General features: G+C 47.6%; 1 protein-coding gene across 1 annotated transcript in view; it reads right to left on the bottom strand.

Annotated features, from left to right (window-relative positions):
* Positions 1-22,017, bottom strand: part of ZAN (zonadhesin) — a 57,147-nt gene extending 35,130 nt beyond the window's left edge. The window contains exons 1-9 of the mRNA XM_087919021.1: positions 21,966-22,017; positions 19,961-20,214; positions 16,566-16,650; positions 15,403-15,429; positions 13,391-13,555; positions 10,967-11,064; positions 7,991-8,063; positions 7,720-7,860; positions 29-297 (exon numbers count right to left, since the gene is read on the bottom strand). Of these exons, the coding sequence (XP_087775147.1) occupies positions 29-297; positions 7,720-7,860; positions 7,991-8,063; positions 10,967-11,064; positions 13,391-13,555; positions 15,403-15,429; positions 16,566-16,650; positions 19,961-20,214; positions 21,966-22,017 (1,164 nt within the window). The remainder of the gene's footprint in view (positions 1-28; positions 298-7,719; positions 7,861-7,990; positions 8,064-10,966; positions 11,065-13,390; positions 13,556-15,402; positions 15,430-16,565; positions 16,651-19,960; positions 20,215-21,965) is intronic.
* Between the last annotated feature and the right edge of the window lie 2,286 nt (positions 22,018-24,303).

Here is a 24,303-nt window from a genome sequence, read left to right as displayed (position 1 = left end):
TTCACCTCCTCCTCCTTCTTCCACTAACCTTACTTGGCTGCGCTCCGGCGTAGGGCAACGTCACCGATCCGTACAGCCAGTCGGGACTCTGAGTCCCCGTACGGTGCCAAAGAAGAACGTCGCCTCCGGAAGAGTCCTCCAGCAGGACCCTGAGTTGGGTCTCCACTTCCACGACGCTGTGCATGTGGTAGTGGAATTCGACGCAGGCCTCCTGATCCATGCAGAACGGTGAGCTGGAGAAACGCGTCGACTCGTTCGGCTTCAGGTGGCCACTTTCTACGTAGATGTAGTAGCCCTCTAGGAAAAAAAAAGGCGAGGGAGACCCATGGTAGTAAAAATGAGAAATATACAATCCATCCAAGCTACGTATCTCCCTACGCCACATCTATATTATTGTGGCGTACCACCTGTTTCCTCGTCCTTCGAAACTACCTTCGTTTCTCAGGACTTCTTCTTCCTCTTACGGTCCTGTTATGACCATCTGTAATACGATAGGTCATTAACCAGTTCTTGCTAGGTTACAATGACCTAGTATCTCCCACATATACCCTAACGCCGAGAAATACAGGCCCCAAAGCCCGGCCAGAAGTCCTGATGTTTACTATAGAACGTAACCAGTTGTGAAACAGTACAATTTTAATCGATATAGTTAGATCCCTGTCCAATAATCGTAGTGTTTGGTTGTTTTCTTGCGGACATTTCAAGACCCAACGTAGGTAACATCATTAGCGCTAGATGATGTCGATGAACAGTCATTACATTGATGATGTTACCTAGTTGGGTCATGAAATGTCGGCAAAAAAAACCCCAAATATACTTATCTGGTACTATGGACCACAATCCCCGCTCTGAAATGGGGCAACTCAACACAGCCAACGCATCATGGCCAATTCACCACGGCCAACTCACCATGACCAACTCATCACAGCCAAGTCACCATGGCCAATTCACCACGTCCAATTCACCATGGCCAACTCGCCACAGACAACTCATCATGGCCAACTCACCACAGCCAACTCATCATGGCCAACTCATCATGAACCAACTCACCATGAACCAACTCACTAAGACCAACTCACTAAGACCAACTCATCACGATCAACTCACCATGGCCAACTCATCATGGCCAACTCACCACAGCCAACACACCATGAACCAACTCACCACGAACAAACTCACTAAGACCAACTCATCACGATCAATTCACCATGGCCAACTCATCATGACCAACTCATCACAGGCCAACTCACCACGAACCAACTCACCACGAACCAACTCACCACAAACCAACTCACCAAGACCAACTCACCACGACCAACTCACCATGACCAACTCATCACGATCAACTCACCACAGCCAACCACTATGGCCAACTTACCACTGAACCAACTCACCACGAACCAACTCACTAAGACCAACTCACTAAGACCAACTCATCACGATCAACTCACCATGGCCAATTCATCATGGCCAACTCACTACAGACCAACTCATCATGGCCAACTCATCATGAACCAACTCACCACGAACCAACTCACCACGAACCAACTCACTAAGACCAACTCACTAAGACCAACTCATCACAGCCAACTCACCACGAACCAACTCACCAAGACCAACTCACTAAGACCAACTCTCACGATCAACTCAACATGGCCAACTCATCATGGCCAACTCATCACAGCCAACTCACCACAACCAACTCACAGACCAACTCATCATGAACCAACTCATCACACAACTCAACATGGCCAACTCATCACCAACTCACCACAGCCAACTCACTGGCAACTCACCACGAACCAACTCACCATAAACCAACTCACTAAGACCAACTCACTAAGACCAACTCATCACAATCAACTCACCATGGCCAACTCACCACGGCCAACTCATCATGATCAACTCATCATGAACCAACTCACCATGAACCAACTCACCACGAACCAACTCACTAAGACCAACTCACTCAAGACCAACTCATCACAGCCAACTCACCACGAACCAACTCACTAAGACCAACTCATCACGATCAACTCAACATGGCCAACTCATCATGGCCAACTCATCACAGCCAACTCACCACGAACCAACTCACCATGAACCAACTCACTAAGACCAACTCACTAAGACCAACTCACCACGATCAACTCACCATGGCCAACTCATCATGGCCAACTCACCACAAGCCAACCTACCTGGCCAACTCACCACGAACCAACTCACCATAAACCAACTCACTAAGACCAACTCACTAAGACCAACTCATCACAATCAACTCACCATGGCCAACTCACCACGGCCAACTCATCATGATCAACTCATCATGAACCAACTCACCATGAACCAACTCACCACGAACCAACTCACTAAGACCAACTCATCACGATCAACTCACCATGGCCAACTCATCATGACCAACTCATCACAGCCAACACACCATGAACCAACTCACCACGAACAAACTCACTAAGACCAACTCATCACGATCAATTCACCATCAACTCACCAACTCATGGCCAACTCACCAACCAACTGAACCAACTCATCACAGCCAACTCACCACGATCACTCACCATACGAACCAACTCACCATGAACCAACTCACCACGAACCAACTCACTAAGACCAACTCATCACGATCAACTCACCATGGCCAACTCATCATGGCCAACTCACTACAGCCAACTCATCATGGCCAACTCATCATGAACCAACTCACCACGAACCAACTCACCACGAACCAACCTTACCAAGACCAACTCACTAAGACCAACTCACCACGATCAACTCAATATGGCTAACCATCATGGCTAACTCACCACAGCCAACTCACTAAACTTACCACGAACCAACTCACCACGAACCAACTCACTATGACCAACTCACTAAGACCAACTCATCAATGACAACTCACCATGGCCAATTCATCATGGCCAACTCACTACAGCCAACTCATGCGGCCAACTCATCATGAACCAACTCACCACGAACCAACTCACCACGAACCAACTCACCAAGAGACCAACTCACCAAGACCAACCATCACAGCCAACTCACTACGAACCAACTCACTAAGACCAACTCACTAAGACCAACTCATCACGATCAACTCACCATGGCCAACTCATCATGGCCAACTCACCACGAACCAACTCACCACGAACCAACTCACTAAGACCAACTCACTAAGACCAACTCACCACGATCAACTCACCATGGCCAACTCATCATGGCCAACTCACCACAGCCAACTCACTATGGCCAACTTACCACGAACCAACTTCACCATAAACCAACTCACCAAGACCAACTCACTAAGACCAACTCATCACAATCAACTCACCATGGCCAACCAACTCACCACGGCCAACTCATCATGATCAACTCATCATGAACCAACTCACCATGAACCAACTCACCACGAACCAACTCACTAAGACCAACTCACTAAGACCAACTCATCACAGCCAACTCACCACGAACCAACTCACTAAGACCAACTCATCACGATCAACTCAACATGGCCAACTCATCATGGCCAACTCATCACAGCCAACTCACCACGAACCAACTCACCACGAACCAACTCACTAAGACCAACTCACTAAGACCAACTCACCACGATCAACTCAACATGGCCAACTCATCATGGCCAACTCATCACAGCCAACTCACCACGAACCAACTCACCACGAACCAACTCACTAAGACCAACTCACTAAGACCAACTCATCACGATCAACTCACCATGGCCAACTCCACCACGGCCAACTCATCATGATCAACTCATCATGAACCAACTCACCATGAACCAACTCACCACGAACCAACTCACTAAGACCAACTCATCACGATCAACTCACCATGGCCAACTCATCATGACCAACTCATCACAGCCAACACACCATGAACCAACTCACCACATGAACAAACTCTGCTAAGACCAACTCATCACGATCAATTCACCATGGCCAACTCATCATGACCAACTCATCACAGCCAACTCACCACTACTAACCAACTCACCACGAACCAACTCACTAAGACAGACTCACTAAGACCAACTCACCACGATCAACTCACCATGGCCAACTCATTATGGCCAACTCACCACGAACCAACTCACCACGAACCAACTCACTAAGACCAACTCATCACGATCAACTCACCATGGCCAATTCATCATGGCCAACTCACCACAGCCAACTCATCATGGCCAACTCATCATGAACCAACTCACCACGAACCAACTCACCACGAACCAACTCACTAAGACCAACTCACTAAGACCAACTCATCACGATCAACTCACCATGGCCAATTCATCATGGCCAACTCACCATGGCCAACTCATCACAGCCAACTCACCATGAACCAACTCACTAAGACCAACTCACTAAGACCAACTCATCATGGCCAACTCACCACAGCCAACTCACTATGGCCAACTCACCACGAACCAACTCACCATAAACCAACTCACTAAGACCAACTCACTAAGACCAACTCATCACAATCAACTCACCATGGCCAACTCACCACGGCCAACTCATCATGATCAACTCATCATGAACCAACTCACCACGAGACCAACTCACACACAAACCATCTCACTAAGACCAACTCATCGCGATCAACTGACCACAGCCAACTCACTACGGCCAACTTACCACGATCAACTCACCATGGCCAACTCATCACGGCCAATTCACCATGGCCAACTCGCCATAGCCAACTCATCATGGCCAACTCACCACAGCCAACTCATCATGGCCAACTCATCATGAACCAACTCACCACAAACCAACTCACTAAGACCAACTCACTAACAACTCATCACGATCAACTCACCACGGCCAACTCATCATGGCCAACTCACCACAGCCAACTCACCACGGCCAACTCACCACAGCCAACTCACCACGGGCCAACTCGCTGAGGCCAATTGGCTGCCTTCAACCATTGTACTTAATTATTTAAAATCATTAAAAAGTTATTTTAAGTTTTGGACATGCCCATTTTCCTTCGGCCTCCTTTCTCGAAGGATTCTATTCCTTGCCATTTCTTCAAGATTCTGCCACTTGTGTGCCACCGCAAGTTGTCCCGCCACGAGTAGTCCGGGGCAAGTTGTCCCGTGGTGATTTGGCCACAGCGGAACCAGACACAGCTGTGGCAAGTTGGCTATGGCAAGTTGTCCTAGACCTGTCTCCCTCCTCCTCCTCCTCCTCTTCCTTCTCCTCCTCTTCCTCCTCTTCCTTCTCCTCCCCCTCCTCCCTCCTCTTCCCCCTCCTCCCCTCCCTCCTCCTCCTCCTTCTCTTCTTCCTCCTCCTCTTACCCCTCCTCCTCCTCCTCCTCCTTCTCCTCCTTCTCCTCCTCTTCCTATCTCCTCCTCTTCCTCCTCTTCCTTCTCCTCCTCTTCCTCCTCTTCCTTCTCCTCCCCCCTCCTCCTCCTCTTCCCCCCCCTCCTCCCCTCCTCCTCCTCCTCCTTCTCCTCTTCCTCCTCCTCTTACCCCTCCTCCTCCTCCTCCTCCTTCTCCTCCTTCCTCCTCCTCTTCCTTCTCCTCCTCTTCCTCCTCTTCCTTCTCCTCCTCTTCCTCCTCTTCCTTCTCCTCCCCCCTCCTCCTCCCTCTTCCCCTCCTCCCCCCCCTCCTCCTCCTCCTCCTTCTCCTCTTCCTCCTCCTCCCTCCTCCTCCTCCTCCTTCCTCCTCCTTCTCCTCCTCTTCCCTTCTCCTCCTCTTCCCCCCTCCTCTTCCTCCTCCTCCTCCTCTTTCTCCTCCTCCTCCCCTTCTCCTCCTCCTCCTCTTCCCCCTCCTCCCCTCCTCCTCCTCCTCTTCCTCCTCCTCCCCCCTCCTCCTCCTTCTCCTCCTCCCCCTCCTCCTCCTCTTTCCCTCCTCCTCCCCTCCCCCTCCTCCTCCTCCTCCTCTTTCTCCTCCTCCAACTCCTCTTCCTTCTCCTCCTCCTTCTCCTCCTCCCCTCCTCCTCCTCTTTCTCCTCCTCCTCCTCCCCCTCCCCCTCCTCCTCCTCCTCCTCTTTCTCCTCCTCCTCCTCCTTCTCCTCCTCCAACTCCTCTTCCTTCTCCTTCTCCTCTTCCTCCTCCTCCTCCCCCTCCTCCTCCTCCTCCTCCTCCTCCTCCAATCCCATTCCCTTCTAGCACCAACGGCGTTACCTTCTTTGGCTCACGAAACGTCTGCGAAAACCAGCCCCACCGCCCCGTTCCAATCTCGAGCTGCAGATCTTTTCCTCGATCGCTACCCAATATTGCTGCGTTGCGGCGTCGTAAATCGTACCAGAAACTCACTCCTGGGCGGATCCCAAAGTAGGCAGGGCAGACGGGGGGTTTAAATCTTTGCCAGGGACCCACTGCCCCCAAACCACCACCTGACCTCCAATCGCCCCCAATTTGTCCCCCCGCGCCCCAATCCGAACAGGATGGAGTCGATGAAACCCGCTTCTCGCAATCCCGGCCATCCGGGGGTGGGTGGGTGGGATTGCTACCAGTTTGCACCTCGTCGCTAGAACCGGCGGTTAACCTTCGAAGCGGTTTTCGGAGAACCGGTGGTGAGAAGAAAAAAAAAAAAATTACAGGTGTTATTATAGGTGTTATTTTAAATTTTAACTTAGGGGAATGATAGAAAGGCATCGTACTCCGATTCGTGATTCCAGGGGAAACTATTCTTTCTTAAATTGGAAACGAGACAGAGGTAAATGGAGAAATGGACAAAAGATATAAATTTTTTATTTTTATTTTTAAAAAAGCAAGATTAAATATATAAAACAGAATTAAGATGAGGCAAAAGTGGAGAGGAGTTATATAATAGATATAGAATGGTAAATAAGATGGGTAATGGTATATAAGAAAAGCGTGAATACAACTGAGTCCATATAAAAAGAGGTAATCTGGGGCCAAGTAACTTTCTAGAAGAAAGTTTTATGTTTTTATGTCTATGTTTTATGTGTGTGTGTTTAATTAAGAATTAAATAATAAAATCTCGGAAGAAGACTAGATGAGAATAGTTATAAACAAGCCAGAGGGAAATATAAAGTTGATGACTGGATAGCAGATAAATCAGAAAGGAAATATGATTGAATAATGATTAAAGAGAAACAATGTGGGATTTGGTAAAGGGAATTTACGTGTTTATATGGAAATGGGATAAATTATAAGTATGTGATATAAAGCAATATGTTACCTGCCTTGTAAGGATCTACAATGGAAAGAGGTTTTATGTTTTTAATGTTTAATGATGTTTTGTCTTGATTGTTTGTTTGTAAAATCAATAAAACTTGTTTAAAAAATTTTTTTTTACAGGGCTAATCCTGTCAGGAAGGCAGGAAGGAAACATTCTGGCGTTGCTGACAGAAACTGCCTCTCCGTTCACCCTGATTCCGTTCTTGGCAGGATTAGAACTTCCCGTCTCGGGAACTTCTCTGGAGTTTATTTTTTTTTCCCGCTTCCTTTTGCTGGTCCTTGGCTTGTGTGGAGCGGACCCTTCCAAGTTCCCACGGCCCTGGCGAAAAGGGACTTACGACCCTTTTTTTCCCCACGCTTACGACCGTTACAGCATCCCCACCGCCACGAGAGGCCTGCCTCGATGGGAGGGATGTTGAGTTGGGCGCGCCCAGCCCGTCACCACGACCCCCCGAGCCGCGTCCTACCCAGTCCCACGGCCCAGCCAGCCACGCCCGCCACCTGGGGCGTGGCCCTCTGCTCCTTACCGCCATCGGGGTAATCCCCCGGCGGGCCCGTGTCTTCGGTCGGGGTGTTTCGGTTCGTTCGCCGCCAGGTGTCCTTCACCGACGCGCTCCAGCCACAGAAGGGGTCGGTGTCGTTGTTGAAATCGCAGCTGGCGAAAACATCTGTGGGAGAAGAGGAAAGTAGCCAGGGAGAGTCAGCTGGGATAGGCCGCTTCCCTTCTCCTCCCCCCACCTCGGCTGTTCTCCCCTCCCCACACCATGCCCCTTGCCCACAGAGTTGCGGTTAGCTTACTTTCACAGCGAGATACGACCACGTTGTCCACCGCCAAGCCGGGTTTCCCTGCGTACACACCTTCGAAGACAAACTAGAAGTGGAAAATAGCAAGTGACTACGAGTTGTAAAGGATGCCCGCTCCGCTGCGGGGTGTAGCATTGCAGGCAAACGTCGAGCCGTTATTTTAATTCCCCCCCGCCTCTCTTTACAACGGTCCTTCGGGGTAGATGTTGCCCCACCACTCCACTATATCCATGGGGTGGGGATACTACCGGTTTGCACCTATTCGCTAGGACCGGTTGTTCAAAATCCAAGCAGTTCGGAGAACCGGTTGTTAGAAAAAAAAATTATAGGGCTAATCCTGTAAGGAAGGCAGGAAGGAAACATTCTGGGGTTGCTTACAGAAACTGCTACTCCTTTAACCCTGATTCCGTTCTTGGCAGGACTAGACTTCCTGTCTCAGGAACTTCTCTGGAGTATTTTTTCTCTCCTCCTTTGCTGGTCCTTGGCTTGTGTGGTGTGGACCATTCCGAGTTACAACGGCACGGGAAAAAAGGGACTTACGACCCTTTTTTTTTCACACTTACGACACACTTACATCGCGAGAGGCCAGGTGAGGAGATGCGTGCCTCGATGGGAGGGATATTGAGCTGGCCACGCCCGGCCAATGGCATGACCATTGAGCCACGCCCACCCGGCAACCGGGCCGAGAACCAGTGGCTAAAATTTTGGAAGTCCATCCTTGGGTTAGACTAGAAGACCTCCAAGGTTCCTTTTCAGCGCTATACTCATTGATTGATTGATTGATCTGGCAGGGGTTAGACTAGTTCACCTTTTCGACCTCAGGGACCCCCCCAAATTCATCATTTGAAATCTCAGGGATCACTCATCGGTTCTCTGTGGGTGCGGCCCGATTTGTGGGTGTGGCTTGGTGGTCATGTGACTGGCTGGGCGTGGCTTGTATGTCAATATTATAAATGTTTAGAGAAATATTGTGTTTTTTATACATTAAAAAAAGAGCAATTTTGACACAAAATCGGGCCAAGCAGGCAGGCAGACTGCGTTGCTCACAGAATCATTCAGTGATCTATCTCTCTGCCATCGGCTACCTGAGTCTGTCACATGAAATGTGCCTGCAAGCCAACTCACAAAATTAACTCACAACACACCAGGTGTGTAAATAATGATTTTTTAAAAAATTAAAAAAAGAGTAACTTTTCCCCAAAAGTAGGCAGGCAGATTGAGTTGCTCACAGAATCATTCAGAGATCTATCTATCCGCCATCAGCTACCTGAGTCTGTCACATAAAGTTTGCTTGCCATGAGTCTGCACTGAATAATAGAAGCTTCCATCCTAAGGGAGGTTCGGCTCTGCTCAAAAGCAAAGTCGAAGATCTAAAGACTAGCTAGAAAGAATCATTCAGTGATCTATCTATCTGCCATCGGTCAGCTCAGTCTCTCACATACAATTTGCTTGCCGTGAGTCTGCACTGAATAATAGAAGCTTCAATCCTAAGGGAGGTTCGGCTCTGCTTAAAAGCAAAGCCGAAGATCTAAAGACGAGCTAGAAAGAATCATTCCGTGATCTATCTATCTGCCATCGGCTAGCTCAGTCTGTCACATAAAATTTGCTTGCCATGAGTCTGCACTGAATAATAGAAGCTTCAATCCTAAGGGAGGTTCGGCTCTGCTTAAAAGCAAAGCCGAAGATCTAAAGACGACCTAGAAAGAATCATTCCATGATCTATCTATCTGCTATCGGCTACCTGAGTCTGTCACATAAAGTTTGCTTGCCATGAGTCTGCACTGAATAATAGAAGCTTCAATCCTAAGGGAGGTTCGGCTCTGCTTAAAAGCAAAGCCGAAGATCTAAAGACGACCTAGAAAGAATCATTCCATGATCTATCTATCTGCTATCGGCTACCTGAGTCTGTCACATAAAATTTGTTTGCCGTGAGTCTGCACTGAATAATAGAAGCTTCAATTCTAAGGGAGGTTCGGCTCTGCTTAAATGCAAAGCCGAAGATCTAAAACTAGCTAGAAAGAATCATTCAGTGATCTATCTATCTGCCATCGGCCAGCTCAGTCTCTCACATACAATTTGCTTGCCGTGAGTCTGCACTGAATAATAGAAGCTTCAATTCTAAGGGAGGTTCAGCTCTGCTTAAAAGCAAAGCCGAAGATCTAAAGACTAGCTAGAAAGAATCATTCGGTGATCTATCTATCTGCCATCGGCTAGCTCAGTCTGTCACATAAAATTTGTTTGCCCTGAGTCCGCACTGAATAATAGAAGCTTCCATCCTAAGGGAGGTTCGGCTCTGCTCAAAAGCAGAGCCGAAGATCGAAAGACGAGCTAGAAAGCAAGAAATCCAACCGTTTTCCTGCTTCCAAGCTAATCTAAATCTCCCGGGACAGCAGAACGGAGGCTGACAACCTGTGGCGGGACACCAGGGAGCCCTTCCCTTAAAGCCGTTTCACTTAGCGACTATTTGCAGTTACAACGGCACCGAAAAAAGGATCGTGACGGGTTGTTGTTTTTTTCCGACCACACTCGCAGCCACCGTCACCGCGTCAAGAAAGATCCTCCAAGGGAGCAAACGCCCTCGGCAACTGTTGCGGTTAGCCGGCAGCGGGGGAACGGACGGCGGAGGAGAGCGAGGGGACTCGGGTGAGGAGGGGCCAGGACCATCACGGGAGCGGGCTGCGGCCCTTCGGAGATTGTTGGGGGGGGTCTGGCAGCGCGGGGCGGCTCGGGAGGAAGGTTGCAAGGGAATGGGCCCCTCCCTCAAGGAGTTAAAAGCCAGCTGGGAAGCGGACCTTCTTTGCAGGAAGCAAAGACGTTTTGAAACTCAGCCTCGTGGGCATTCTACTCTCTTCAATTGGCGTTTGAAGCCTCTGGGATTGTAAAATACAAGCTGTTCTGCTCCTTCTACTCCCACACGGCCGCTTAATTCAACACCACACCTTTGCGGACATGGTCTCCGCTTCGCCTTACCTGGACGTCCTTCCTCCCAGTATAAACGGCGAATCCTCCCTTCCAGCTGGGACCGTGTTCCCCTTGGAGGGTCAGCAACGGGGCGCCCAGCTCCGCCCCTGTTAACAGCAAACACAACGAGGAAATGACATTTACTCAAGGGTTCATCAGCTGGGGAGGGTCTTTTGAGGGGGGACGGAGGCCGGGAAGGGGATGAGAAGGGTCGAACGAACGGCAACTTCAAATCTCAACAAAGAAATGCTCTGTCCTACATAGTGGCAAAAAAATATATATCACAAAATAAAATACAAGCTGACCTTGTGGACGATCCAAACTCCGTCAAGGACCTTGGAGTAACTCATCTCTAATGATCTAAGTGCTGGGGCCCATTGTAACTACAGAGCCCAAAAGGCATGAAGAGTTGTTAACCTATCTATCTATCTATCTATCTATCATCTCACACAATCCATCTATCTATCTATCTATCTATCTATCTATCTATCTATCTATCTATCTATCTACCTACCTATCTATCTATCTATCTATCTATCTATCTATCTATCTATCTATCTATCTATCTATCATCTCACTATATATTTCTATCAGTTATGTTGCTTTTTCTCTGGTAATATCACACGACTAACTAGAGCATACAAAACATTTGCTAGACCAATACTTGAATACAGCTCATCAGTCTGGAACCCCCATGACGTATTGGATATTAGCACAGTGGAGAAAGTCCAGAAATGTTTCACAAGAAGAGTTCTCCACTCCTCTACTCGTTGCAGAAGACCTTAGGCCACCAGACTCGAAATTCTAGACCTAGAAAACCTTGAATTACGCCGTCTTCGGTCCGATCTAAGTATAGTATATAAAACCATACCTTGCAATGTCCTACCTGTCAATGAATATTTCAGCTTCAACCATAACAACACAAGAGCAAACAATAGATACACACCCAAAGTTAACCGCGCCAAACTTGATGGCAGGAAATACGACTTCAGCAATAACAAAGCGGTCAATGTCTGGAATCCTCTACCCGACTCTGGGGTTTCTTCCCCAAACCCCCAAAACTTTAACCTGAGACTGTCTACTATGGACCTCACCCCTTTCCTATTGTTTCTTTTATTTATTTTTCTTATATGTATCCTATATGTATCTTATATATATTTCTTTAATGTATTTCATGTATTCATAACTATATTTTTACTTATACCGTCCCTGTCCTATTCTTTCTTTTTATTTTTCTTATATGTATCCTATATGTATCTTATATATATATTTCTTCAATATATTTCATGTATTCATAACCATGTTTATACTTATACCGTCCCTGTCCTATTCTTTCTTTTATTTATTTTTCTTATATGTATCCTATATGTATCTTATATATATATTTCTTCAATATATTTCATGTATTCATAACCATGTTTATACTTATACCGTCCCTGTCCTATTCTTTCTTTTATTTATTTTTCTTATATGTATCCTATATGTATCTTATATATATATTTTTAAATGCATTTCATGTATTCATAACCATGTTTATACTTATACCGTCCCTGTCCTATTGTTTCTTTTATTTTTCTTATATGTATCCATGTATTCATAACTATGTTTTTACTTATACCGTCCCTGTCCTATTGTTTCTTTTATTTATTTTTCTTATATGTATCCTATATGTATCTTATATATATATATATTTAAATGCATTTCATGTATTCATAACCATGTTTATACTTATACCGTCCCTGTCCTATTGTTTCTTTTTATTTTTCTTATATATATATCCATGTATTCATAACCATGTTTATACTTATACCGTCCCTGTCCTATTGTTTCTTTTATTGTTCTTATATGCATCCATGTATTCATTTATTTTTATTTTATTTATTTTATTTGATTTGTCAATTGTTTACAAGATAATAAGTATAAGTGTATACATAGTTATGAATACATGAAATGGGTACATATAAGAAAAATAAAATAAAAATAAAAGAAACAATAGGACAGGGACGGTAGCTATTCATAGCTATGTTTATACTTATACCGTCCCATCCTATTATTTCTTTTTATTTTTCTTATATGTATCCTATATGTATCTTATATATATTTCGTCAATGTATTTCATGTATTCATAACCATGTTTATACTTATACCGTCCCTGTCCTATTATTTCTTTTATTTTTCTTACATGTATCCTATATGCATCTTAAATATATTTCTTCAATGTATTTCATGTATTCATAACCATGTTTATACTTATACCGTCCCTGTCCTATTATTTCTTTTATTTTTCTTATATGTATCCATGTATTCATAACTATGTTTATCCTGTAAGCAATTACCTTGTAAGCAATCGACAAAAATAACTAACTAAATAAAAATAAATAAAAAGAGCGCTCTCTCCCCCCGGCCCCCAGTTCCGAAGGGCCAGGGACTTGCCTGGGGGAGCCGCGTAGATCTTCAGGGCCGTGTCGTTGGAGACGCCGTGGAGAGTGTAGAAGAACAACAGGCTAAGGCAGCCTCCCGAACTGAAGGTGGGGCTCTTCAGAACGCCGGTTCCCCGACTTGCCTCCTCGAAAGACTCCAGCAACATGAAGGAGCCAACTACAACGAGAGTCGAAAAAGATCTGAATTGGCTTTCGGGACAAAAGAGCTTGTGTGTGTGTGTGGTGTCGTGGTTCTCCGGCAACAGGTGTGGATGGCCGTGGCTCTCGGAGAGACGAGGGCCCCGCGGGTGATGGAGGGACGGGGACAGAACGATCGGAGAACTGGGGTGCTGCCGTCGGAGCTTGGGGAGGCCGGCAGCAATGAGGAGGACGCTCCCGAGGAGCCTGTGCTCAACAGGGCTTGCTTGAAGGAAAGAGCAGCTGCAGCAGCCACAGGCGAACTCGGGAGTTTTATTCCCATAAGGGATAAAAGTCAACCTGAGAGACCAGAGTTCTTTGCAGGAAGCAACGAAGTTCTCGCCCTTCAAGCCTTGTGGAAGACTCAGGAGTTTTATCCCGTAAGGGATAAAAGCCAGCCTGAGAGACCGGAGTTCTTTGCAGGAAGCAAGAAAGTTCTATGCCCTTCAAGCCTTGTGGAAGACTCGGGAGTTTTATCCCATAAGGGATAAAAGTCAGCCTGAGAGACCGGAGTTCTTTGCAGGTAGCAAAGACGTTCTCGATCCTTCAAGCCTTGTGGAAGACTTGGGAGTTTTATTCCCGTAAGGGATAAAAGTCAGCCTGAGAGACCGGAGTTCTTTGCAGCTAGCAAAGAAGTTCTCGTCCTTCAAACCCTGTGGAAGACTCGAGAGTTTTATCCCGTAAAGGGATAAAGGCCAGCCTGAGAGACTGGAGTTCTTTGCAGGTAGCAACGAAGTTCTCGCCTTCAAGCCTTGTGGAAGACTCAGGAGTTTTATTCCCATAAGGGATAAAAGCCAGCCTGAGAGACCGGGGTTCTTTGCAGGAAGCAAGGACATTCTATGCCCTTCAAGCCTTGTGGAAGACTCTCGGGAGTTTTATCCTGTAAGGGATAAAAGTCAGCCTGAGAGACCGGAGTTCTTTGCAGGAAGCAAGGAAGTTCTATGCCCTTCAAGCCTTGTGGAAGACTTGGGAGTTTTATCCCGTAAGGGATAAAAGCCAGCCTGAGAGACCGGAGTTCTTGCAGGAAGCAAGGAAGTTCTCATGCCCTTCAAGCCTTGTGGAAGACTCGGGAGTTTTATCCCAGGGATAAAGTTGCCTGAGAGACCGGAGTTCTTTGCAGAAGCAAGAAATGCCTATGCCCTTCAAGCCTTGTGAAGACTCGGAGGTTTATTCCCGCAGGGATAAACCAGCCTGAGACCGGAGTTCTTTGCAGGAAGCAAGGAACTTCTATGCCCTTCAAGCTTTTTGCAAGAACGCCTTTGCTTCCTGCAAAGAACTCCAGTCTCTCAGGCTGACTTTTATTCTTACGGGATAAAACTCCGAGTCTTCCACAAGGCTTGAAGGGCATAGAACATCCTTGCTTCCTGCAAAGAACTTCGGTCTCTCAGGCTGGCTTTTATCCCTATGGGATAAAACTCCCGAGTCTTCCACAAGGCTTGAAGGGCATAGAACGTCTTTGCTCCTGCAAAGAACTCCGGTCTCTCAGGTTGACTTTATCCTTACGGAATAAAACTCTCGGGTTCGCCTGTGGCTGCTGCAGCTGGTCTTTCCTTCGAGCAGCTCTCATGAGCACAGGCTCCTCGGGCGTCCCTCCTCATTGCTTCCGGCCTCCCCAAGCTCCGACGGCCACACCCCGCTCCCCGATAGTTCTGGCCCCGTCCCTCCATCACACGCGGGGCCCTCATCTCTCCGAGACCTCAGCCGTCGGCGCCCTGCTGCCGGCGAACCAGAGCAACCATTCCACCACCCCAAGAAACACTATGCTTGGTGGAAAGCACCTCAGCCTTCTTCCTCTCTCTCAACCGTCGTTTCCGTCCATCCTCTCACATCCAGGCCTGGAGAAGTCATCCGACGGTTCTCTCTCTCTTTCTCTCTCTCCCTTTCTCTCTCTTTCTCTCTCTCTGTCTCCCTTTCTCTCTCTTTCTCTCTCTCCCCCCCAAAGAACGGAGCTGGAGATGGTATCCTGCGATCCCAAATAAAGAACAGCTCTATCTCCCTGTTCAGTCCTTGTCCAGCAAAACCCTTCTTCCTCCGGACTTTTTGTACTCAACCTCGTGCGGCTTGTAAAGATGGGTGTGTGAGCCTCCTCAGAATCCCCTCTGGCTAGAATTCTAGCGTCCGAGTGAAAAGATGGCAGAGGAAGGGATTGCAAGAGAGTAAGCAGGCCGCAAGCGTTGCCGACCCTATGGTATATCTATCTATCTATCTATCTATCTATCTATCTATCTATCTATCTATCAGGTGGTCTAACCTGGCGAGACTATCTATTTCCCAAAGACTATCATTCCTGGTGGAGTTTAAGTGAGAGATAAAAAAAAAAAAGACTTCTGCAGCATCTGCTGTTTTCCTTGCAAGCAGCCAAAAGTCTCTCCTCTTCTCTCTATCTCTCTCTCTCTCTCTCTCTATCTCTCTCTCTAACTCTCTCTCTCTCTCTCTATCTCTTTCTCTCTCTTCTCTCTACTCTCTCTTCTCTCTCTCTTCCAGTCTCTGGGATTCAAATCTCTTTCAACTCAGTTCTCTCTCTTCCGGCTCTGGGCTCTTTCTCTCTCAGGTTCTCTCTTCCTCTCTTTCTCTCTCTCTCGGGAGCTCTCTCTCCTCTCTTTCTCTCTCTCTCTTTCTCTCTTTCTCTCTCTCTTTCTGGGCTTCTCTCTCTCTCTCTCTCTCTCTCTTTCTCCCTCTCTTCCTCTCTCTTACTCTCTCTCTTCGAAAGGGTCTGGGGAGAGGAGGGGCCTGGCCGTCTCTCTTTCTCTCTTTCTCTCTTTTCTCTCTCTCATCTCTCATCTCTCATCTCTCTCTCTCTTTCTCTCTCTCTCTCTTTCTCTTTTCTCTCTCTCTTCCTCTCTCTCTCTTTCTCTCTCTTCCTCTCTCTCTCTCTCTCTCTCTCTCTCTCTCTTCCTCTCTCTCTTCCTCTCCTTTCTTTCTCTCTCTCTCTTCCTGAACGTGGCGGCGGCGGCGGTGGCGGTGGTCGGCCGTGGTGGAAGATGGCTTACGTAAACAAGGTCCCATCTGAATGAAAATGGAGTCCAGAGCGACCGCTATGTCTCCTGTGCTGACCGCTTTGCCTCTGAAAACAACCTGGACAGACAGACAAATCAGGATTTAGTTCCCGCTCGCCAAATAGGGCAGTTACACCCCGCCACCCCCGCGAGGCTTAAACAACGATCGTTGGCTCTCCGGACGTTGCGGAGGAGTCTGCGGCTGGGCGGTCAGAGGAGGACCCAGGCCCATCCCGTCTCCGTCCTAGGGCGCGCGGGGAGGAGAGGAGAAAGGAGAAACGTGACGGGCATGGCCTACGGGGGGAGGAAAGGGCCTCGATCCCCTTCCTGGGCTGCAGCTGTGACCACGGAATAAGAGGACGGAGACGCGGACGGGCGAGGGCTGGAAACAAAGCGTGGGAATATCTCTCGTTTGTGGTTCCTCTCTGACTTTGGCATCCTTCCCGGCGTGTCGTTGTGTTATCTGTGGACGTCCTCCCGCCCTTATCTTGCCTCTTTGTGTTGCTTTTTTTTTTTTAACTCTTTATCATTTATAAACATTTTTAGTTTAAACGGCATTTCCTCCTTCTTGTAACTGTTTGTGGGGGGATTTTTTTTTGGTCTCCAGTCAAGGATATTTGGAGCTTGGAAGCAAAGGGAAAGAATAAAAGGGGCTCCCCCTAATTTTTGATATATATATTTTTTAAACAAATTTTATTAATTTTCAAAGAGAGTACACAAACAAAACCTAAGACCTAAGAACCTAAAACATCTTTTCTAACAACTCCTTAGCAAAACAAATAAGACATCTCATTTAAGTACAAGATAGTTCTAAATTATCACGTTTCCGCGCACAATTTAACATGCATCGTATATATTCAACTTCATATCTTATTATGGTTTTCCATCTTCTCACTGTTTCTTCCTTTATTTCTGTTCAATTTTATTCATTAAACTTATACTTTCAGGTATTTCATATTACTATATTTCATATTATTACTATTTCATACGTTCTGATCCAACATCATTACTCCTCCATAAACAAACATAGACTAACAAAACTCATAACATAAAATCATAAAACTTCTTTTTAGAAAGTGGCTTATAACTTTTTGTACAGACGTAAATCAAATTCATGCTTTCATATCTTATTTAAAATTCTACATTTTGCATATATCTTCTCCCCACTTTTCACTCCCTTAATTCTAGTTTATTTATTTAATCTCAATTTCAATCATTACACTTGTTTCTTTCCTCCGTTCTTTTTCAATATAGCCATTTCTCTTTCTCTTTAACACAAACTTTTTCCTGTAGTGACTGGTTGAAGTAGGACACCTTTCTATTTCCCCATGATTTTTGTGTGTGTGTGTGACTGTGTTCATTTTGTATCCCACCCTGGGACATCACACCAACTGTGAGATCTAGCCAAGATGGGCTGGACTAGAAGACCTTCCGAACCCCTTCCAAAATCTTACTTACTGACCCGATCGAAGAGTTGGAAGGGACCTTGTCGGTCAGGGGTGGCTAACTTTTGGGGGCTCCTGTGCCAAAAATGGGGCTTGGGCTCGTGTGCCGGCACCCAGAAGGCGATGCACGCGCCCCCACGCCCCCTATACATGCCCGCGCAATTCCCTACCTACCGCCTCCTTACCTGCATTGCACCTCACGGCGGATTTTCGGCTGGTTTGAGGCCTTTTTAGGCCTCCCAAAGGCTTCTGCAGGCTTCTGCAGGCTTCGCAGGCTGAAAACTAGGCCCGTTTCGCCATTTCTGGTATTTCCTGAAAAACAGGAAGTGACAAAATGGGCCTAATTTTCATCCTGAAAAGCCCGCAGAAGCCTGCAGAAGACTTTGGGAGGCCGAAAAAGGCCTCAAACCGGCCAAAAATCCGCGGTGAGGCACACGCGTGTGCAGTGAGGTAAGTTTGCCTGCAGCTCGCGTGTCGGCACCCATGGCTGTGCATGCCGCCCGCGGCACGGGCGCCGTAGGTCCGCCAACACCGTTGCAGGTCATCTAGTCCAACCCTTGGCGCAAGTAGGATCCGCTCTGCCGTTATTGTGCTATATATTTGGGCTCGGAGGGTCGCTTCCCCTCCTGCGTACTTGCTGCGATTTACGTCGCCTTGTCGTTAAGGCTAGTTTCGTGTTTGATTTTAACCGTTTTTATGGCACCCCGCCGGGAGAATTGCTCGATGAAATGAGATAAAACACCAGTATGAAGTAAAAGGAAGCGAAATATCGAATCGAATCAAACGTTGAAGGGTCAAATCAAAGAATGCGATGTCAAAAGAAAAGAATTAGATGCCAAATAAAATAAAATGCTTTACGACCATCACGACTCACGACTGCAATTGCCAGGGTTCCGGCAATCGCCCGAATTAAATCGTGAGCCTCGGGCCAAGCTTCGAAAGATTTAGTAGGAGCAACATGTCAGCATGGACCTCAACGAACCCAACTCTGGCATACGTCATTCACGCGTCATAAATCGGATTCTCCAACTAAGCACCTTCACAGGCTGGGTTGTCAACAATCACATTCTCCAACAAAGGATTTTCGGCGGGGCAGAAGATCCGGTAGCCTAAACTACAGTGTTTTGTAAGATAAGTGTTGGAATGTACTTCTGGTTTTAAACCAGAACTCCATTCCAACACCTACCTACAAAAGATGGTTGTCAACAATCACATTCTCCAACGAAGGATTTTCGGCAGGGCAGAAGATCCGGTAGCCTAGTACAGTCTTTTGTAGTAAGTGTTGGAATGTACTTCTGGTACATTCCAACACCTATCTTACAAAAGATTGTTGTCAACAATCACATTCTCCAACGGAGGATATTTGGGGGAGAAGATCCGGTAGCGTAGGCTACCGTCTTTTGTAAGATAAGTGTTGGAATGTACTTCTGGTTTTAAAACCAGAAGTACGTTCCAACACCTATCTTACAAAAGATTGTTGTCAACAATCACATTCTCCAACGAAGGATTTTCGGCGGGGCAGAAGATCCGGTAGCCTAGGCTACCGTCTTTTGTAAGATAAGTGTTGGAAAGTACTCTGGTTTTAAAACCCGAAGTACATTGCAACACCTACCTTACAAAAGATTGTTGTCAACAATCACATTCTCCAACGAAGGATTTTCGGTGGGCAGAAGATCCGGTAGCCTAGGCTACAGTCTTTTGTAAGATAAGTGTTGGAATCTACTTCTGGTTTTAAAACCCAAAGTACATTCCAACACCTATCTTACAAAAGATTGTAGCCTAGGCTACCGGATCTTCTGTCCCCGAAAATCAAATTTCCCACACACACCTTGTTTGTGGCACCTCGAAAACAGGCACAGGGACGCTGTACGAGTCGACAACTCGGTTATGGTCATAGGTTGAGGACTCCTTGTCCCTCCACCCCCCGCCCTTCCCTCCACTTGCCTTGAAGGGGCCTGGAGTCTGGGCAGGAACTGTGACGGCCCCGCTCAGCCAGGAGGTGCTCTGTGGTCCTTCCCGTTTCCACAAGGGGGTGACGCTGCCTGAAGCGTTCCGGATCTCGACGCTCAGCTGGCTCTCGCGGCTGACGCTGTACAGGTAATATAAGAATCGCACGCAGACCTCCGCCCCGGGCAGGTGCACCTCGGGGCTTTCCAGTTGTGCAAACCCTCCAGGAGTTGGATGGATGTAATTGTCTCCTGGAAAGAGAGGAGTCACGGCCCTTTTAGGGCAGGGGGTCTCCAACCTTTTGGACCTCAGGGACCACCCAACCCATCGTTTTAAATCCCAGGGACTCACTAACCGGTTTTGTGGGCGTGACCCAATTTGTGGGGTAGCTTGGTGGTCATGTGACTGGCTGGGCATGGCTTGTATGTCAATATTATAAATATGGATATAAATATTGAGCTTTTTATTTTTTTAAAAAAGAGCAACGTTGACCCAAAATCAGGCCAAGCAAGCAGAGGGATTGAGTTGCTCACAGAATCATTCAGAGATCTATCTATCTGCCATCGGCTACCTGAGTCTGTCAGATCAAATTTGCTTGCAAGCCAATTCACAAAATTAACTCACAACACACCATGGGTGTAAATATTGAATTTTTTTATTAAAAAAGAGCAACTTTTACCCAAAAGCATGCAAAGCAGGCAGGCAGATTGAGTTGCTCACAGAATCATTCAGAGATCTATCTATCCGCCATTGGCTACCTGAGTCGGTCACATAAAATGTGCTTGCAAGCCAACTCACAAAATTATCTCACAACACACCATGGGTGTAAATATTGATTTTTTTTTTATTTAAAAAGAGAGTAACTTTTCCCCAAAAGTAGGCAGGCAGATTGAGTTGCTCACAGAATCATTCAGAGATCTATCTATCCGCCATCGGCTACCTGAGTCTGTCACATCAAATTTGCTTGCCGTGAGTCTGCACTGAATAATAGAAGCTTCAATCCTAAGGGAGGTTTTGCTCTGCTTAAAAGCAGAGCCCGAAGATCTAAAGACAAGCTAGAAAGAATCGTTCAATGATCTATCTCTCTGCCATCGGCTACCTGAGTCTCTCACATAAAATTTGCTTGCCGTGAGTCTGCACTGAATAATAGAAGCTTCAATCCTAAGGGAGGTTCGGCTCTGCTTAAAAGCCGAGCCGAAGATCTAAAGACGAGCTAGAAAGAATCATTCAGTGATCTATCTGTCTACCATCGGCTACCTGAGTCTGTCACATAAAATTTGCTTGCCATGAGTCTGCACTGAATAATAGAAGCTTCAATCCTAAGGGAGGTTCGGCTCTGCTCAAAAGCAAAGCCGAAGATCTAAAGATGAGCTAGAAAGAATCATTCAGTGATCTATCTGTCTACCATCGGCTACCTGAGTCTGTCACATAAAATTTGCTTTCCATGAGTCTGCACTGAATAATAGAAGCTTCAGTCCTAAGGGAGGTTTGGCTCTGCTTAAAAGCAAAGCCGAAGATCTAAAGACGAGCTAGAAAGAATCATTCAGTGATCTATCTATCTGCCATCGGCTACCTGAGTCTGTCACATAAAATGTGCTTGCAAGCCAACTCACAAAATTATCTCACAATACACCATGGGTATAAATATTGATATTTTTTTTTAATTAAAAAAAGGAACTTTTCCCCAAAAGCAGGCAGGCAGATTGAGTTGCTCACAGAACCATTCAGAGATCTATCTCTCTGCCATCGGCTACCTGAGTCTGTCACATCAAATTTGCTTGCCCTGAGTCTGCACTGAATAATAGAAGCTTCAATCCTAAGGGAGGTTCGGCTCTGCTCAAAAGCAGAGCCCGAAAATCTAAAAACGAGCTAGAAAGCAAAGATATCCCACCGTTTTCCTGCTTCCGAGCTCATTCTTAAATCTCCCGGCGTGGCAGAACGGAGGATGGTCGGAAAAAGGAAAACGAGCAATTGAGCGGGCAAGGTTTGCCGGGTTAAGGACGGAGCGGGCGGAGAGGGTTCCCGTGAGCCATGCGGTCGGCGCAGCCTTGCATTTCTGCGTAACCTGGGATTAATTGCTTGGGGGTGGGGTGAGATTTCTCTGCACCCCACCCAAATTTTCTCACGCCCCACCGGTGGGACGTGGCCCACCGGTTGCCGACCGCTATTTTAGGGGCCCGGGGAGCAGAGGGGCCAAGTGGACGGGGGCCACGCCACGCCAGCTGCACCCCGAAGGGAGGGTCTTGGCTTGTTGACCTGGGAGCTCTCGCCCAGGAAGGAGGGGGGTCCTCCCTATCTAGGGTGCTCCCGATGGCGTTGAAGCTCGGCCGGGAGAGGGAAGGGCCCCAGGCCAAGGTGGGAGTAGAGAGACAACCCAGCATGGCGGCTGCCCCCCCCTGTCTGTCCCGGGGGCCTCTCGAGGCGGGGTCAGGTCTGAGAGGGGCTCGGCGGAGCTTCCCGAAGAAAGAAACGGCCGGAAGCCGTCAGGTCGGGCGATGTCTCCTTCGGGGGGTCCGGGGCTCTGTCCGGGTTTCTGGCCCCGCGCTGCGACCCACGAGCTGCCCTGGCCGTCGGTGGGCTGGTTCCAGTCGCAGAAGGGGCGGTGGTCGTCGTCGAAGTCACAGGAGTCTTAAGGGGAAGCAAAGGGTCAGGCGGCCCTCCAGCCACCCGTGCGCAGCCCCCGCCCCAGGGGCAAAGCGATGCTGGTTTTGCCAGCGCCTCGAAGTGCCTGGCTCGGCGCCACATGGCCCCTCCCTGGTTTGGGAGAGGAAGGAAGGAAGGAAGGAAGGAAGGAAGGAAGGAAGGAAGGAAGGAAGGAAGGAAGGAAGGAGAGAAAAGGAAGGAAGAGATGGAAAGAAAGGGAGAGAGAAGGAAGGAAGGAGAAGGAAGGAAGGAAAAGGAAGGAAGGGATGGAAAGAGAGGGAAGGAAGGAAGGAAAAGGAAGGAAGGAAAAGGAAGGAAGGAAGGAAGAGATAGAAAGAAAGGAGAGAGAGAAGGAAGGAAGGAAGGAAGGAAGGAAGGAAGGAAGGAAGGAAGGAAGGAAGGAAGGAAAAGGAAGAAAGGAAAAGGAAGAAAAAGAAGGAAAGGATGGAAAGAAAGCAAGAGGGAAGGAAGGAAGGAAAGAAGGAAGGAAGGAAAAGGAAGGAGAAAAAAAGAAGGAGAGAAAAGGAAGGAAGAGATGGAAAGAAAGGGAGAGAGAAGAAGGAAGGAAGGAAGGAAGGAAGGAAGGAAGGAAGGAAGGAAGGAAGGAAGGAAGGAAGGAAGGAAGGAAGGAAAAGGAAGGAAGGAAAAGGAAGGAGAGAAAAGGAAGGAAGGGATGGAAAGAGAGAGAAGGAAGGGAGAGGAAAAGGAAGGAAGAAAAAGGAAGAAAAGGAAGGGATGGAAAGAAAGGGAGAAGAAGGAAGGAAGGAAAGAAGGAAGGAAAAGGAAGGAGAGAAAAAGGAAGGAAGAGATGGAAGGAAAGACAGGGAGAGAGAAGGAAGGAGGGAGGGAGGGAGGGAAATACACCCCTGAGCTAGAGATATTCTACTTTATGCGAAGGGAATTACTACTCACAGGCTGCGCTCAGGATCTTCTCAGGGGTCCCCGCATCTGGGACCGAGCGTACCCTGAAACGGCAGGCGAAAAGGACGGGCAGTCAGGGAGGGTTGACTTCCTCACAGAGACAACGGAGACCACCCTGCCCCCTCCCCCTCCACCCCCCCTCCCTGCCCCACCCCTTTACTACCAGCCGGAGGGCCGACGTCCAGAGACCCCCCCCTCCCTCCCCGAGGAGCTCCCTCGCTCTGCGCCCCACGCGAACGTCCGACGGGAAAAGCGGCCTACGAAAGAGGAAAAGAGACCAAGGGGCGATGCCTAGCCTGGCGCTGCTAGACGCGGGGGAGACAAACAAGCCAGCTTTCAGGCCAAGGCTTAGTAGAGGCCGAGGCCTATCAGAACCTGGCTTGTAGGGCACCTGGAAGGTTCACGATGATTTTTTTTTAAATATATATATTTTTATTGAGTTTCTTTGACGACATCCTCCAACGTCGTAAATATCCATGGCGTTCTTGGCCTCCACGCGCAGGATCTGGATTTAAATATCCGTAATCCGTCATATTACATTTGTCTACTATTAAATAACGGCCTTAACTACGATTGCTATTTCTCTACTCTGTCCTTGGATTCGACGGTTGAAGAGGAAGACGGATAGATAACTCTACACGTCCCTCCATAGAAAGTTTCTCTGCTTGGATTCTATTAGGCATCCTCGAGGTAACTCGCAGTTACGTCGAGATGCATCTAAAGTCCAATTCTTTGCCTGGTTGGAACCAGAGCGTAAAATGATAGTAATCTCTCCC

This window comes from Pseudonaja textilis, unplaced genomic scaffold (genome assembly GCF_049901715.1).
Source record: "Pseudonaja textilis isolate UNSWEBS1 unplaced genomic scaffold, rPseTex1.2 PTEXSCF23, whole genome shotgun sequence".
NCBI lineage: Eukaryota > Metazoa > Chordata > Lepidosauria > Squamata > Elapidae > Pseudonaja > Pseudonaja textilis.
The sequence above is the reverse complement of the archived record's forward strand: the minus strand, read 5'-3'. Positions and strand labels throughout refer to the sequence as shown.